Source organism: Mastigoproctus giganteus, chromosome 2 (assembly GCF_048544385.1).
Source record: "Mastigoproctus giganteus isolate SK-2022 chromosome 2, ASM4854438v1, whole genome shotgun sequence".
Lineage (NCBI taxonomy): Eukaryota > Metazoa > Arthropoda > Arachnida > Uropygi > Thelyphonidae > Mastigoproctus > Mastigoproctus giganteus.
In genome coordinates this window covers 230,155,878-230,172,878 of record NC_143576.1, presented here as the reverse complement: position 1 = coordinate 230,172,878, position 17,001 = coordinate 230,155,878, and the positions used below count along the sequence as shown (strand labels likewise).

Genomic DNA, 17,001 nt, shown 5'->3' with positions numbered 1-17,001 from the left:
CTAATGACTCTGATGAGTATAATAAAAAACTGTACAGGAAAATAGAGTGGGCCATTAAATCAAACAGTCATATAATGGGGGATTTTAATTTCCCAGATATTGACTGGAATTTGTGGGTTGGTCACTCACACACTAGCAAGGCTTTTGTGAATTTATTGGATGATTGTTTTCTACATCAGCGTGTTCGGGAGGCAACTAGAGGGAGTAATACTCTTGATTTGATTATCAGTAGTCATTCTTCATGCATTAAGAATCTGCAGATAAAGGAACCACTAGGCGGCAGTGATCACAGTGTGCTGAAGTGGGATTTACTCAAAGAGGTAACTACCATCAGGGGTAAAGGGAAAAGGGTTTTTGCTTTCGTAAAAGCGACTACGATGGTCTGAGACAGTATCTAAATTTTATACGGTGGGACCAACTGATGATGTTACCAACAGCAAATTCAAAATGAGAATCATTCAAAGAACTTACCTTGGAAGCTACTAGGCTTTACATACCAACTAAGAAATATTGTTCAAGATTTAGGCCTAAATGGATGTCGGATGAACTAATGAGACATATGGCAGAGAAGGAAAATGCATGGGATACACACAAATTAACATGACACAGAAGCCTATGCTAGATATAAGTTGGTCTGTAACCAAGTTACAAAGGAGGTTAGGCAGGCGAAGGCAGATTACGAGAAATCTTTGGCAAGGGATGCAAAGAAAAACAGCAAAGAGTTATTTACTTATGTAAACTCTAGAAAGAAGGGAATGTATCAGATTGGTCCACTTGATATCGATGGTACAAATGTTGATGATCCTGTTCAGGTAGCTAACAAACTAGATGAATATTTTGCATCTACATTCACACATGAGGAGTTATTCAGGAAGGGGAATGCCAGAGGCGTATTCAACTCTGGCAGTGAGCTAGATAATCTTGTAATAACTGAGATTAAAGTGGAGGAGAAACTGTTGAAGATAAACACAAAAAAGGCATCTGGGGTGGATGGGATCTATCCAGTTATATTAAAGGAGGCAGCAAAGGAAGTAAGCAAACCCTTAGCCATAATTATGAGAGCTTCCTTGGACTCAGGGGAAGTACCCATGGACTGGAGATGTGTAAATGTGACCCCAATTCACAAAGGAGGATCAAAGGGCGACACAAGTAATTATAGACCTGTTAGTTTAACTTCTGTTCCCGGAAAATTAATGGAGGCACTGGTTAAAGAAGCACTGCAGGATCATCTAGACAAGACTTCAGTTATAGCTCGGACACAGCATGGTTTTGTTAAGAGAAAGTTTTGCCTGAAAAATTTGATTGGATACTATGATGTAGTCACAAAAGAATTGGATGCAGGGAATAACTTTGATATCATATATTTGAATTTTAGAAAGGCTTTTGATACTGTTGCACATGGAATACTGCTGCATAAATTAGAGCAGTGTGGCATTGGAGTCAAATTGCTGCTATGGATAAAGGGATGGTTGAGGGGGAGAAGACAGAGAGTGGTAATCAATGGACACTGCTCATCGTGGACTAATGTTATTAGTGGAGTCCCTCAGGGTTCAGTGTTGGGTCCATTGTTTACTTCGGTATTTATAAATGATATTGATGATGGTATATCAGGCTTAATGTCCAAGTTTGCAGACGATACAAAGGTTGGCAGGGTTGTTAAGGACACTACTAACGCTATGCTGCTGCAACAGGATCTAGAAAGGTTGAGCAGGTGTGCTGAGAGGTGGCAAATGAAGGTTAACATTGACAAATGTAAAGTACTACATATGGGAAACAGCAACACCAGAGCAACGTGTCAACTCTGTAGTATGTGAATGGAACAAAGGGTTACTCTTACGAAGAAAGGCTTAAGTTTTGCAAATTACAGTGTCTGAAGACTAGGCACCGGCGAAGTGATCTGATAGAGGTGTATAAAGCCTTGAATGGTGTGAGCATGCTCAATACCAATGGGATTCTTCCTCTTGCTCAGAATAATCACCTGAGAGGACAAATTCAAATTGAGGAAAGACAGATGTAGGATAGATGTGCGGAAATTTGCCTTTAGCCAGCGAGTAGTTGGTTTGGTGGGACAGACTTCCATCCCTTGTTGTGGAAGTTGATAGCCTAAATAAATTTAAGGCTCAGCTGGACAGGTATTTCGAACGAACGGAGGGGTGAAATGGAAGTGTTTTTTTTTTTTTTTTTTGGCTGATGCTGCATAAGCTGCTTTCTTGAATCATATGCCTCTGCTAATGCTATAAGTTCAGATAATTCAGAGAGATCTCCAAGGCATTTGTCACAAGCGAACCTTCTCCGACGTTGTTTGAAAAGATGTGTGATGTCTGTTTTAACCGAGTGGGCACAAAAGGTAAATTTGCACATGTGACATCGAATGGTTGGTTCCTTCCCGTCGCGGCAGGCTAGGCAGACAGATTGTTGCAAGTTATTCTGTTTTTGTGACATGCCTGATTTCGGGTTTAAAATCACTTGGAAGGAGTAAATAATGCTCACTTTTAGGAGTTAGTCTTTAATTCCTAGTAGTTTTTCCCTCTAGTACTGTTAAGCTTGCAGCTTTTATATTCGCGTTCCACAGTGATGACTGTAAGAACACAAGAAAGCTTAAATGGTTGAGACAGGTGTACTTAACACAAAAGATTGAAGAGAGGGAGCATTTCCCTAGGGATCTTGGTAATGCGATGCTTTGTCACTTGGTCAAGGTTGACGCATTGTCACCTTATGCCGCCTTTAGAGTAGCGGGGACTTTTCCTGGTTCATGAAGGCTAAAGCGCTATGCATACAATGTAATGGAGGAATTCAAAAGTGAGCAGGAATATTTAAAAATTAGAAATACCTGTTCATTATATCACGAAGATACCACATGAGGCTTGAGCAGAGGAAGAGGAATTCACTGGTGGGCGAATCATTCTATAAAGTTAAGTATAACTATCTAAAATTAAATTTCTATCAGCAGCATAAACGGACACCGTATTTTAGTTAGTTATCAATAATGCGCTATCAATTCGGCAAGCTATCAATTAGACTTGCCGAACACTCTCAGAGATCCATCATTGTCTGAACAGCTATTTTCTCAAGCGAAAAACCAGCATAAAGACTAAATTCCACAGTATCGCTTCTTCGCTTACCAGAGGCTGCCTTTGGGGTTCTATCCTGAGTCCACGAGTCTGGAGTATGATGCTGGGTGACGGGCTTTCAATGACTAGTCAGAACACAATCTTTATATTGTACGCAGACGACCTTGTTATATTTCTAGAAATTCCATCGATTGCGCTGGAACGGCAAGCCAGATCCGATCTCTCTGCCTTGGCGGAATATTCCAGCACTTACAGGGTTACTGTTGCCACTGAAAATGTAAGATTCTTACGTTAAAGGATAAAGCACAAGGTGAACGGCCCTCCCGCCATACACTATAAAGACTATTCACCTGTTAATCACCGATCAGTCAAGTAAGTGGGGATAAATCTTGATGACAGTAAATAATTTCTTCCACACCGCAACAACATTATGGACAAGATCAAGCAATATATTGTGGTGCCAGGAAGGAGTAAAGAGAACTTAGCATCCCATATGATCAAATTAATGTTTTACTGCTACATGATGATTAAAGCTTAATGATTCTTCGAATGATTCTGCTTTCACCCTTGTCCTCCTGGGTAGCACAGTTTGTAGGGTCGTCATCCTCCTCACACCGTGTGGAAAAGACTTGAGTTCAAGTCCTTAGAGCCGCAGGCAGGACCTGTGTCTTCTATACAAGTTAGTTTTTATTCCCGTTGTAACCTACGGTGCTGTAGGTGCTGCAGTGCGATTTCAACTTTGCAGAGGCAACTTAACAAAATACATCGGTTGTAACTTCTGCAAATGACTATGGTTCCAGTCTTCTGAAAGATTGAAACCATATTATGCATGAATGCATTATATAACTCAATCAAAGAACCAAACTCCTTACTACAAATAGATCAATTATATAGAGTGGCGGACAAAAAAACTGCATCACTTGTGAATTTTGCAAATAATGTGTTTTGCGCTGCATTGTGGGTTGCAGAAATGTTCGAAATGCATTTGTTAGATGGGATATATATCTCTGTGAATGAAATCGAATAAAAAGACTCCACCTGATATACCTAATTGCCATAAATACAAACTGAAATAACAAGTTAACGTAATTGTAATATGTACTGTAAATCAGCAAAATAAGACCTCAATAATATGTTGTTCCTCTTTGAGCTGCAATTACAGCCTTGCAACGATCTGGCATAGAGTTAATCAACTTCTGGATATACGGTTGCACAATTTTCTGATACCACACCCTTACAATGCTCTCCTGCAGCTGAACCTTACTTGTTGGCTTCTTCTGAGCAATTTTAGACATTATGTACCAGCACTTTTCAATAGGGTTCAAATCTCGACTGTTGCCGGGCCAGTCCAACGCTGTAATGCCAGCATTTCTGAGGTATGACTGCTCCTTAAGGGAGAAAAACGAGGGAAAACATTGGTGTATATATGTTTTAAGCCTTGTGAGACAAGAAGACAAACTCATCATTAAATCAATATAGCATAAAACGGACCAGTTTTGTTCTGTGGCAAGGAGCTGAGTCCTGTTCAAAAATGAAGTTGTGGGCGTCTGGGTGGTATCCCTAATAACGGGTTTCAGACACTCCTCCAAGATAGCAGCGTAGGTTTCTGCATTCACCGTTCCGTTAATAAACTTAATTCGCCCCACCTCTTTGCTTGTTATGCATCCCCAGACCATCTGACCAGCGGGGAACTTTACAGTCGGTGTAAGGATGGTATGCCTCCGATTTTCGTCTTCTGCATATCGCTTTCCATCCGAGCTATGTAGGTTGAATTTCGATTCGTCAGAAAAGATGACGGTGTCCCATTGCGCTTTTGTCCACGAAACATGCATTTTAGCCGAAGCAAGTCGCTTCTTCCTCATTTGTGGGGTCGACGAAGGTTTCTTCTTGGGCCGATAGGCATTCTGAAAGCCGTCTTTGGATAGTTCGTGCACTTGTTTCAACACCAGAGGCCATCTCAAAGTCCTGTTTTAGAACAGGAGCACTGGCATGGCGATTAAGAAGTTTCAAATATCGCTCCTTGGGACGGCGTAGTCGCTCTCTTAAGGCCTGATCCAGGTCCTCACTTCACATCACCGGTTTCACTCTTTAATTTCAGCACCCAGGATACTGTTGACTGGTGGCAGCCTATTTCATCAGCGAAAGCACGCGTAGAAATCCCTTCCTGGGACAGAGCAACAGCTACACTTTTTTTTCTTGGTGTCAACTGAACATATTGAGCCATGCTTACACATCCACAAAACAGGATACTAATGGGCGTGTATTCCCTTCCAACGCCGTATTTATAGAAACGGCTGATGCAATTACTGCCTTGAAATTACTGTCTAATGCAATAGAAGCCTCGTCTGACGCAATACCTTTGCTTTTCAAACAACGAAATGACTGTAAGCAAACGATATCTTATACGTTTCACTACAAATGTTACTTCTTTTAAGGTGATACAGTTTTTTTGTCTGTCACTGTAGATAAATCGATGTATATAAGTGATGCTTCCTCATCAGAGAGAAGACTCCTGTTACTTATTTCTGTGTATTCTCTAAAGGGGAAACGATACGTATTTCATGTAGTAGGGCAACTAGTCGTGAGGGATTTCATAATGCGAAGTACTTTAATAATTATGCCGGTGTACAAACTGAATGCAAATACATTAACCAATGTTATAGGTAGAAATTTATCTAGTTTCAAGCTTTCTGCCCACAAATATTATTAGTAGCCTCTAGACATAAAAACTTGAGACGGAATCTCGAAAAACTGGGGTTTTTTTTGGGTTCAGATAACGGTACTTCCAATCCTTCTCTGACTCCCTAACACCCACTTTTTTCTCACCACAGGTATACTGCGAACTTCAAATTCGATGTGCAACTTTTCAAACCAATTCTACGGATATAAAGAGCGCGAAATAACTCCTCTAATTCACTTTTTCCGACACTAAAAAAAGCAATTTTAGTCAAGATGTTGACTAACCAAACATTGTAAATAAAGAACATGAAGAGAGGGGAGGTGCTTGGATAGTTCACTAGCAGTGTATTTACAAGGCATTCACCTCTGTTATCGCCATACTTACCAAGGGCAAATCCATAGGAAATCACCAGCCACTGTACACTTTTAGCAAATGCAGACGCTGTTACTCCAACCACTGAAGTAAGACTGCCAGCCAATGCTACTTTACGAGTACCAAAGTTATGTGTTAACATCCCTCCAAGCAACGCTGTAAGAATAAAGAAATTTCACTGCATTCATAGCATTTTAAAAACGTAATTCTAATTAGCTTATACACCTCGAAGATAATTATTTGTTATAGCGAATGTAAGTGTGCTTTACGTTGATTCATAAAGACAGAAATGGAAATTTAATGATTATTTCCAGCGTAATCCAAGAATGGAAAATTATTAGAGACTATAATACCCTGGAACTATGTGCGAGTTGAAGAGACTGAAGGCATTTGTTAACCTTGAATTTCGATAACTGTTCGTTTTAATCTAAATGAATACAAATACAAATAACTGAATAATAATCGTAGAGAAATAAAATGCAAGTTTATTCCAAGGCAGGAAGAAGTGGTCTTTTGTTTCTTATCTCTAAAATTACAGATTCAGTAAAGGTTTTTCTACAAGACATTTCATATGAGGAAAATAAATTTGTTATACACATGAATATTTTGGAATTTTACACATCTGTTTTGTACGGTTTTATAATTAAATTTAGAAGGAAGGATAATATAATCAGTCAGGGTAAAGAGCAATGTAATGAAAAATATTTAAAACAATTATGCTTCTAATATACTTCTATGATTTCGGTGCAATATTATGCCCATAAATAATGTGGATTATAACATCGAAAGAGTATTCGTTTAGAAAAGAAACACTTACATGTAAATTGGAACATCACTGCCGAAAGGGTGAATGGCCAGATGGAATTTTCTCTAGATTCACCGAAAGCACTCATGACGGACACAAACAGAATTCCGTTCGATATCATTAGTCCAAAAATAAAAAACATGATAAGAAAGCACGCAAATACCATCAAGCATTTAGAAATGTTAGGCAGTCTCATTTTAGAACTCATCATGGCGGAAACGTCCCAGACATGCGAAAAGGGCAAGTGATACTACAGTCGTTTAAAACTGTAAATACTGACCTGGAGTTATCATTTTGTGTACGTCACACGTTGGTAAAAATATATGACTTGCTGAAGAAAAAATTCTTTGGAGATGGAATTACTGATTTGATAATATTGAACTTTAGACTGTATGTTTGCTCCTTCCTAGCGAAGGGTTATGACCGCTCACAAATTATGTTATGCAGTGGCAGAAGAGGGGGAACATTACACGACACAATGCTCCATAAAAGTTTCCAATTTATGCGGCGAATTTGATTAATTCATTATATAACAAAGGTAGAGGACTCATGAAAGCTGTTGTTAAGAGCATTTGGTGTGATCAGCTGAAGAGTGGCTGTCCAAAACATCAAGTTGCGTGCGGTGGGTCACATTCTTTTTTGGCTCCTGGTTTATAAGTGATATTAAATGTTTTTCTTTGAACTCGAATTTTTGCATGGCCCTGAAAATAGATATGCTGCTCTCATGCTGGAATACTGCATCTGATGTCTGGCAACTTTCTTGCACGTTCTTGATCCTAAAGTAAGTTATATTTTAATTCTTTAACGACTATATAAGTATATTTGCTGATGAATTAAGAAAGACAGAGCGTGAGAAATTCTGAAAGGACTGAAAGAAAGTAGAAGAGAAAATGAAGACAAATTCCTTATCTGGAACAGCAAGACCAGTGTCAGACAGTAACTGTGAACGAAATTCATCGTAAATGACGTAAAAGAAAAGGCCATGAGTAGAATCCTCGACAAAACCGCAAAGACAAAGTTTAGAGTTGGAAAGGAGAAAATAAGCAAGTTTGAAATTGAAGGAACCGTGTCCTGTTAAAAGAAAGATGAAAAACATGCTAGGAGAAAAACATTTACGAGGGTTTTTATTAACAAATGTAACTTCTGGAATAAATAATTTTTCAATTAAACCTTTTTGGGAGTCAGACCAGAGAAGTTGCCAACGGTGATGAAGAATTTTTAAAATTCGTTGTTTTTCGTGTTTACGACACGTCATTTTGAATTCCATTGATTCTGCAGGTGGCCCTTAAAATTAAAGTAAGAAAGCCCAGTTAAATACAAGTCTAAAGGTAGTGAACCAGATTGAACTTGTAGGAAATAGGTGGATAGACAGTTCTACATGTCCTAACTCTTACTAGGGGAAATTGTGCTGGATGGAACCAAGCTTGGACTGAACTGTAAGCAATTTAGTGATTCTGAACCAGGCCGCAGCAGCATAAGTGGTAACTGGTAAAATAACAGCTTCGTACAGTGTATGCAGGATCTTATGGTTCAGATGCGAACAATTTGAAAGACAAATTTTCTCACTTTGTCAGACAGATGATTGATGGGGGAGAAAGGTAAGGTGATTCAATCAATCAGTAATCCAAGGAATTTTGTGGCAGTTACAAAAGGGAGAGCTTTGCCATTAATTTTTATGAGAGGAGGACGAGTTGGCGAAAGGGTGCCTTTGAAGACAATCATACAAGTTTTACTGTGACAAATGCTAAGCCTTGAACAATCAGAAAGTTGTTGAAGAACAGAATTAGCGTTTTCTTCTGATGAATGGCTAAATTTCCATATAAAATACTAAATCATCCGCGTATGCAAGTGATGAATAATTTCAGAAACCTTTAGCAACCATTGGTTGAGAGCAAGATTCCAAAACAAGGGTCCAAGAATAGACCCTTGCCGACAAAAACAAAAGACTTTCCGAAAAATATTTACATCAGGAATGAATTTTTATCAAGAACTCCCCTTACCTACGTACTGTTAAAAATAAAGGGGTTCTATTAGAGACAGAGAAATTGGAGGATTTAAACAGAATAGCCAGCCTTGAGCAATTTCATGATAAAGGTATTAAAGCAGAAAAGGTAAAGCTGACAAACCCAACTACATTAATTTTTGATGTACTCAGATTTATCAGTAAAGAGGAAATTCTCCAGGATCTGTATTACAAGAATTTAGTTGACTATGGTTTTAGTGAGCAGGAGGTGAAGGAAAGAATAATCTTTAGGTTTAACATTGGGTTAAACCTTAAAGTAACCAATTGGGTCATTAGTTTACCATCAAAAATGTATAAGTATTTACACTATGCTGCCACTTTATTAGGTACACATACCTAATAGCGTGTTGAGCCTACTTTAACCTTCAAAACAGCCTGATTTCGTCTAGGCATGGAATGAACAAGATGCAAATGTTGTGGAGGAATGGAGTACCATGCAGACAAGAGTGTGTCACGCAGTTCCTTGAGATTCGACGGAGGTATAGGCCTGCAGCGAACAGCCCTTTCCAGCCCATTCCAAAGATGTTCAATACGATGAAATCCGTGGACTGAGCGGGCCCCTGCAGCAAATAAAAGTCATTGTCATGTTCCTGGAACCCTTCCATAGTGATTCGAGCTTTGTGCACCGGCACATTATCTTGCTGGAAGTAACCATCTGACAGAGTAGGTAAGTTGCTACAATGGATAAAAGGATGGTTAAGTGCGAGAAGACAGAGTGTGGTAATCAATGGGTGCTGCTCTTCTTGGACTAATGTTATTAGTGGAGTCCCACAGGGTTCGGTGTTAGGTCCACTGTTGTTTTGTATATTTATCAATGATATGATGAAGGTATATCAGGCCTAATGTCGAAGTTTGCAGATGATACAAAGTTTGGCAGGGTTGTTAATGACAGTAATGGAAGTATGCTACTGCAACAGGATCTAGTTAATTTGGGCAGATGGGCTAAGAAGTGGCAACTGAAGTTTAACCTTGACAAATGCAAAGTACTGCATATGGGTAGAAGTAACCCCAGAGAAACGTACCAACTGTGTGGTTCTACACTTAAGGTGATAGAAAATGAAAAAGACCTGGGAGTAATTGTGCAGTCAGATATGAAGTTTTCTGAGCAATGCAGACAGGCTGCCAGGGCAGGTCATGGGGTTTTGTCAATGATATATAGGAATTTTGCTAGCAGGGAGAAGGAGGTGATTGTCCCTCTGTATAAGGCAATGGTCAGGCCACGCCTTGAGTACTGCGTACAGGTCTGGAGGCCTCATTTTAGGAAGGATGTAGATTTGCTTGAGCGTGTACAGAGAAGAGCAACACGACTGGTGAGGGGAATGAAGGGATACTCTTACCAAGAGAGGCTTAAGTTCTGCAAATTGCAGTGGCTGGAGACTAGGCACCTGTGCGGTGATCTGATTGAGGTGTATAAGGCCTTGAATGAGTTGAGCACGCTGAATTCTGATGGGATCCTTCCACTTGTTCAGATTACGAACCTAAGGGGGCATAAATTCAAATTAAGAAAAGACAGATGTAGAATAGATGTGCGGAAATTTGCCTTTAGCCAGCGGGTGGTTAATTGCTGGAACAAACTTCCATCTGTCGTTGTGGAAGTTGATAGGTTGAATAAATTTAGGGAGGAACTGGACAGGCATTTGGAGGGAATGGTGTGATTTTTTTTTTTTTTTTTTGGCTGATGCTGCATAAGCTCATACATTTGCTTTCTTGCATCACATGCCACTACTACTACTACTACTACTAGAGGAAAAACTGTCAACATGAACGGATGCACTTGGTCAGCAACGATGTCTAGGTACGATGTGGCATTCATACGTGAAGCTATGGGTATCAATGGACCCTACGTGTGTCAAGAAAACATTCCCCACACCATAACACTGCCCCCCCACCTTGCACAGTAGTCGTCAGACATGACGGGTCCATGGATTCATGTTGTTTTCGCCAAATTCTGAGCCTTCCATAAACGCGATGCACCAGGATCTTCGACTCGTCAGACCAAGCAACAATTTTCCAATCCTCGATAGTCCAGTGCTGGTGTTGCTGTGCCCACAGCAGACATGCTCTCTTGTTCTTCATTGATAACAAAGGAACGCGATGTGGCCGTCGGCCGTTGTAGCCCATTAGCGACAAAGTGCGACTAGTGGTCGGTTGCGATATTTTGTTCTGCGCACCAAGGTTGAATTCTGATGTGATGTGCGACATTGTGGCCCGTCTGTTTGCTTGCACAATTCTAGCCATCCTCCTCTGTCCTCACTCATCAACAAGTGATTTTCTTCCACAGGAGTGCCGTTGAGAGAATGTTTTCAGTTCGTCGCACCATTCTCGATACAACCTTGAGACTGTGGTGCGTGAAAAATTCAGTAGAACTGCCGTTTCAGAGATTCTTTTTCCAGCACGTCTTGCACCTACTACCATGCGACGGTCGAAGTCCGTTAGATCACTCCTTTTCCCCATTCTTGCTACGGTTTGTACGCTTAACCGATAATAGAAAGGTTGTTGTGCTGCATTTATATCCATAACTGTGATCATGTGACTTGCAACGTTGCACGCAAACTGATGTTACAGTCCCTTCAAACACCTCAATCTCTGTCTGGGCTCGGACTGTTCTCTCTCAGCAACAGTCCAATGTCCCGAAACAGTTGAACCAGGTAAGTAATACTGCACTTACGGAACCAGCTACATGTCCTTCTCCTCCCACCACTGATTGCTTCTAGATAGAATAATCGAAGCTCAAACTTAAAAAAGTATATCCAAGAAACGTCTATGGATACAATTGACTCATCCAGACAAGAAGACCAAATCCTAGAATTATACAAAAAATTTGTATGTGGAAAAAGATATGGACACTAGTCGGCCATTCTTCTCAAAAAAAGACAAACCAAAGCTTAAACGTCATAAGCCACCACTACTCTCCAGTTGGTTTCTGTCTACAAGAAACCTACCTAACGTCGGAAATTTCTACTAACATAAAGAACTATTCTGTCTATTGACAAGATCGTAATACTTCAATTGCGGCCAGTGGGGTCGTGGCAATTTTGGTCAGTACAAAGATCCCGACCAAACAAATTGTTTCGCAAACTGATATTGAAGTTGATGCCATATGTTTGATAGCCCAGATTGCGTTAACACTAGTATCAATCTATCTCCCACCAAGTCATACCTTGTCTTACCAAAATTTTGAAAATATTCTAATGCAGTTAACTTCCCCTGTCTGTCTCTTGGGGGATTTCAATGAGCACCACCCCTTATGGGGGGATCGACTAAATTAGATAGGCATAGCCGACTAATAGACACCTCTCTGGAGAAGCAAAACCTTTCTGTTCTTAATACTGGTACACCCACTCACATACAATTACTAACTGGACGAACTTCTGCAATCTATCTATCAATATGCTCCCCGATTCTGTTTCCAATCATGGAATGGTTCGCTCAGGATGATCCCATGGGAAGTGACCATTTGCCGATCGTTTGCGAGTTGCTCACTACCCAACTACCATTATCACAGTCTGCATGAGAAATTTATACCAACACAGCCGATAGATGAAGTCACAGATTATATCACGTCATACCTATTATCTGCAGCTAAATGCTCAATTCCATTTTCAAATCCTCCTTCTCGACGGCACCATAATTATTGGTGGAATGAAGAATGCACAAAAACAAAGAAGTTAAAATATAAAGCGTGGAATTCTTTTCGTAGATCTCCAATCACGGTTAATCTTATTACCTATATGAAACTAAGGGCAAAAGCACGTGTCACACAAAGACAAGCCAAAAAGAATTCCTGGATTAGGTTTGCCTCTACCGTAAACAAAAACACTAAATCCAGGTTAGTATGGAAGAAAATTAAGAAGATTTCGGACAAATTTTCAACCACCCCCTTCCCCAATTCTTTCGTGGAATGGACAAGATCCCTGTGTTCCTGAGGACATAGCAAATGCCTTGGGCAGAACCTTCGCTCAAGTTTCGGCGGCATCAACTTACTCTGTGGATTTCCAGAAAATTAAGACCATGTTTGAACAGCGTTCCATCAACAATCGAACCTCTGTACTCCTTCCATATAATCAACCACTTCAATAATCTGAACAACTTCATGCTATCAAAACAACACACAATAGTGCCTCTGGGCCAGACGGAATATATTATATAATGAACTACATCTTGAAGAAAAAAATTTAAAAATACTGCTGGTCTTCTATAACCGAATCTTTCTTGAAAACATTTACCCCACCTCTTGGCGCCAAGCCATATTTCTGGCCTTTTTGAAACCTGGAAAAGATCCTACCAATCCGTACAGTTACAGACCAATTTCTCTCTCCAGTTCCCTCGGCAAGTTACTTGAAAAAATAATCCATAATCAACTTGTTTGGATCATATAAACGCAACATATTTTGAGTAATAATCAGCATGGATTTGGAAAGAACAGGTCCACTTTCGATCTCATGATCAAAGCTGAGTGTGCAATTCGTAATGCCTTTGTAAAAAATGAACACTTTCTTATGGTTTCCATAGATATGGAGAAGGCGTTTGACACTACCTGGCGTCGTGGCATTCTCAGGGACCTCCATGCTCTTGGTCTACCAGGTAACCTGCCTATATTCATCAGCAACTTTCTCCAGAACCGTTCGTTCCAAGTTCGATACCACAACTCGCTTTCTATAATATTTTTACAGGAAGAAGGAGTACTGCACAGGGCTCTGTACTGAGTGCAACCCTTTTTGCCATTAGAATCGATTCCATCACAAAAGAACTCGCAAATACTGTTCAGACCTACCTTTACGCTGATGATCTCTCTCTGTTTCTTGCCATTCTCAGAATATGAAATTCATTGAACGCCAATTAGAGATATCCCTCGATTTTTTTTTTTTTATGTAAACCGCAAACACGAGAGGTATTAGAACCTACAGTATTTAGTACCGTGCTTGGGTTGGAGGTTGAGAAGATGAAAGAAGATATTTGTTGACATTGGACTTGAACTTCTGTAGATTGTAATTTTCAGGAAATACGTATGAAGGTTGTTCCAGAAAACGGCAGTTGAATGAATAAACGAGGTAGATGAAAAGTTGGTTCTGTGAGTTTGAAGTTGGACAGTAAATGGATGTTGGCTGGTGCCAGCACGTGTTCGGACTGTTTTGAAGAGAGAGCGGGAATTATAGAAGCCAATTCAGAAGAACAGTGCCCATGGAAGTATCTGTAGAAGAGGCATGCATCAGAAACAGTACTTCTATGAGACAGTAAGTGGAGAGACTCTGTTAGAGATGAATCATTAATTAACCTAGCTGCCATCTTTCTTCAGAATGGAATCACGAAGCCTGAGAGAGGTTTTGGGGGCACCACTCCAGATGTGGGAACAATATTCCATAGTAGGGCGGTTTTGCGTATTGTAAAGAGTGAACAGCTGCTTGGAAGAAAAGTAACGCCGAGAGCGAAAAAGAAAACCAAGTTTTTCAGATGCAGTTAAATGTCTTACAGTTGGGGAAAACAACCACAAATGAATTATATACTTCGTGTGCTTGAATTTAAAATAGTGGATGCGGAAAGGGATCTGGTAGTTACAATACGGGCGGATATGAAGTTTTCTGAGCGGTGTAAACAGGCAGCCAGTAATCCCCTGGTGTCCTGTCAATGATTTATCCAACGCTGTCTTGTAAAGATAGAGGGATCAAAAACCCACTGTATGAGGCAATTGTAAGGTCACATTTGGAATACTGTGTTGAAGTATGAGGACCTCATCTGAAAAAAGACATCGAACTTCTTAAAGGGTCCAAAGACAGGCAACTCGAATGGGATGATCGGCAGAAGGTTAACCGTATGAGCAAAGACTTCGATTATGTGGGCTACAGAGCTTGGCAACCAGGCACCTCAGAGGTGACCTGATTGAGGATTATAAGGATCTCAGAGGAGTTGGTAAAATGAATGAATGGCGGAAATTTCACTATTATAGAGAATTCCAGTACTCAAGGGCATAAATTCTAATTACAGGGGTTGAGGTTTAGATTAGATCGTAGAAAGTTTTCTTTTATCCAAGGAGTCGTCGATAGCTGGAACAAGTTGCCTTCATAGGCAGTTGAAGCTGAAAGTTTGAATATTTCAAAGGTCTACTGGATACTTACCTGTGTGTTACTAGGACGATTGCAGAATAGATGTGCGGAAGTTTGTGGGTAGTTGATTGTTAGAACAAACTTCCATCTATCGTTGTGGAAGTTGATTTAAATAAATTCAAGGAAGAACTAGACAAACTATTCAATAGGTTAAATGTGAGGCGTCGGGTTTTTTTTTTTTTTTTTTTTTGGTTCAGTTCAGCTCAGCTCTATTCAACAGGAGAAGATCGTTGCTGCCACTATTCGTCAAAAAACGATTCCAACTAGGACTCAACCCCAAACTGGACAACAGCATGGGATTACTAAGTTTTTGATCCAGTCCTTACAAACACCTTTCTGGGGTAGATTTAGTGAAGCCAACTTGACGATTCCCCGCTTTTTTTCCTTTCTTTTTGCTAAGCCTTCTAACTGCTCTACTGTTCTGGCCAAGCTCCTCATTCTATGGACAAATGCTGGGCAGTATCTTCCTTGGCGATCGCGGCTCCCAGTAACTAAGTGGCCAGATGAACAACACAAAATCATTGCTCCGGGTATCTAACAAAACCCACATTCACTTCACTTTGCAGACTCTTGCATCTTCGCAGCGCCCACCAACTGCGGCTTTCTGGAACGCAACTAGCATCTTCCGAAAAGGACACTATGTCCGCAATGATAAGCACACCACGGACTTTACAAAATTTACATATTTATTACCTACTTCTAACATTTCATTCTTTATTGAAAACTATATAACTTAAATACCTATAACTTTCTACGTTTCTCTTTTCTATTTTCAACAAAAATTAATTAATAATACATGCATCATTTAAGTTTTTTGTGAGAAGTGTATAAATTGAAAAGTTATGAGGGAAGATGTAATCATCACCAAAATTCATACAGAAAGTTGAGAAATCTATTAAAACGACATGCTCCGGTGAATTATCGAAGAAACACATTTTATTTAAAAATGTATGCATACTTGAAACACTCCAAATCGACATCCGAATATAATCTAGTTGATTTGCACGAATTGCAACTGAGTTCCAGATTAAAATTATAAAAGTGAAATACATTTGAATTTTTACCAGGATACTAAATTTTGATTAGGGGAGATTTTTAAGGTGAATGGAACAATAAGAACTAGCGTCTACTACAATGATAATTGGGATGAAGAATGAAATTTTTAAGTTTAATAATTTACAAAATGTTTAAATTTAATATTTTATTTCAAAAATAATTTATAATGTACATTATAAAATATGTACATTGAGTAGAATACAGATATCATTTTAAATGAAAGCTTCTCTGTGGATTCTGATGAACAGTTGCTTTTTTTAAAGAACAGCCCCTACTAAAAGACGTACCCTCTTGAATTCTTCTGCTTCTGAAGACATCCACCTGAGATCCTACCTGCAGAGGTCCACCGCCTTCACCCATTTTACTAGAGTCAACTATATCGATGTGAAAAGGCGCAAGATCATGAAGTTACTTCCAATAAATTTAAAGATCAGTTTATTTATCTTAGAAAATCTTCCAACATAGGGAACTGTACAGTTCACTTTTTTTTTTGCCTTATTAACTAAAATGGCTGTGCATTGGGAACGACATCTTGTATAGAAATGGATTGGTCTATGCAGGTGCCAGTATCTCAACAACATTCAACGTGGTTAAGTTCTCCCGTTCTGTATTGTCCCGAGTCCACTGTGACAGACACAGCAGTATACGAAATAAAGTCACAATAGACGGCCACGTGTTGTCGACGGTCCTAACGAGTGTTGTATGTCTCGTCTCAGAACACTGCAGTGACGCAATACAGTTGCTCAGCTGATCACCCAGTACAAATTTTGAAAAGCAAGAGCAATATCCACGTGGACTACACGCCGAACATTTGCTCACATAGGCTATGGCACTCGACGGTCATCACGAATATCGATGTTCTGTGCAAGATAAAAGAAACTGCGCCTTACATG

At 39.8% G+C, this 17,001-nt stretch overlaps 1 protein-coding gene across 1 annotated transcript in view; it reads right to left on the bottom strand.

Moving 5' to 3' along the window:
• Positions 1 to 16,468, bottom strand: part of LOC150090225 (monocarboxylate transporter 9-like) — a 50,014-nt gene extending 33,546 nt beyond the window's left edge. Inside the window, exons 1-2 of the mRNA XM_090390213.1 lie at positions 16,396 to 16,468; positions 6,136 to 6,279 (exon numbers count right to left, since the gene is read on the bottom strand). Of these exons, the coding sequence (XP_090246339.1) occupies positions 6,136 to 6,279; positions 16,396 to 16,468 (217 nt within the window). The remainder of the gene's footprint in view (positions 1 to 6,135; positions 6,280 to 16,395) is intronic.
• Positions 16,469 to 17,001: the final 533 nt, after the last annotated feature.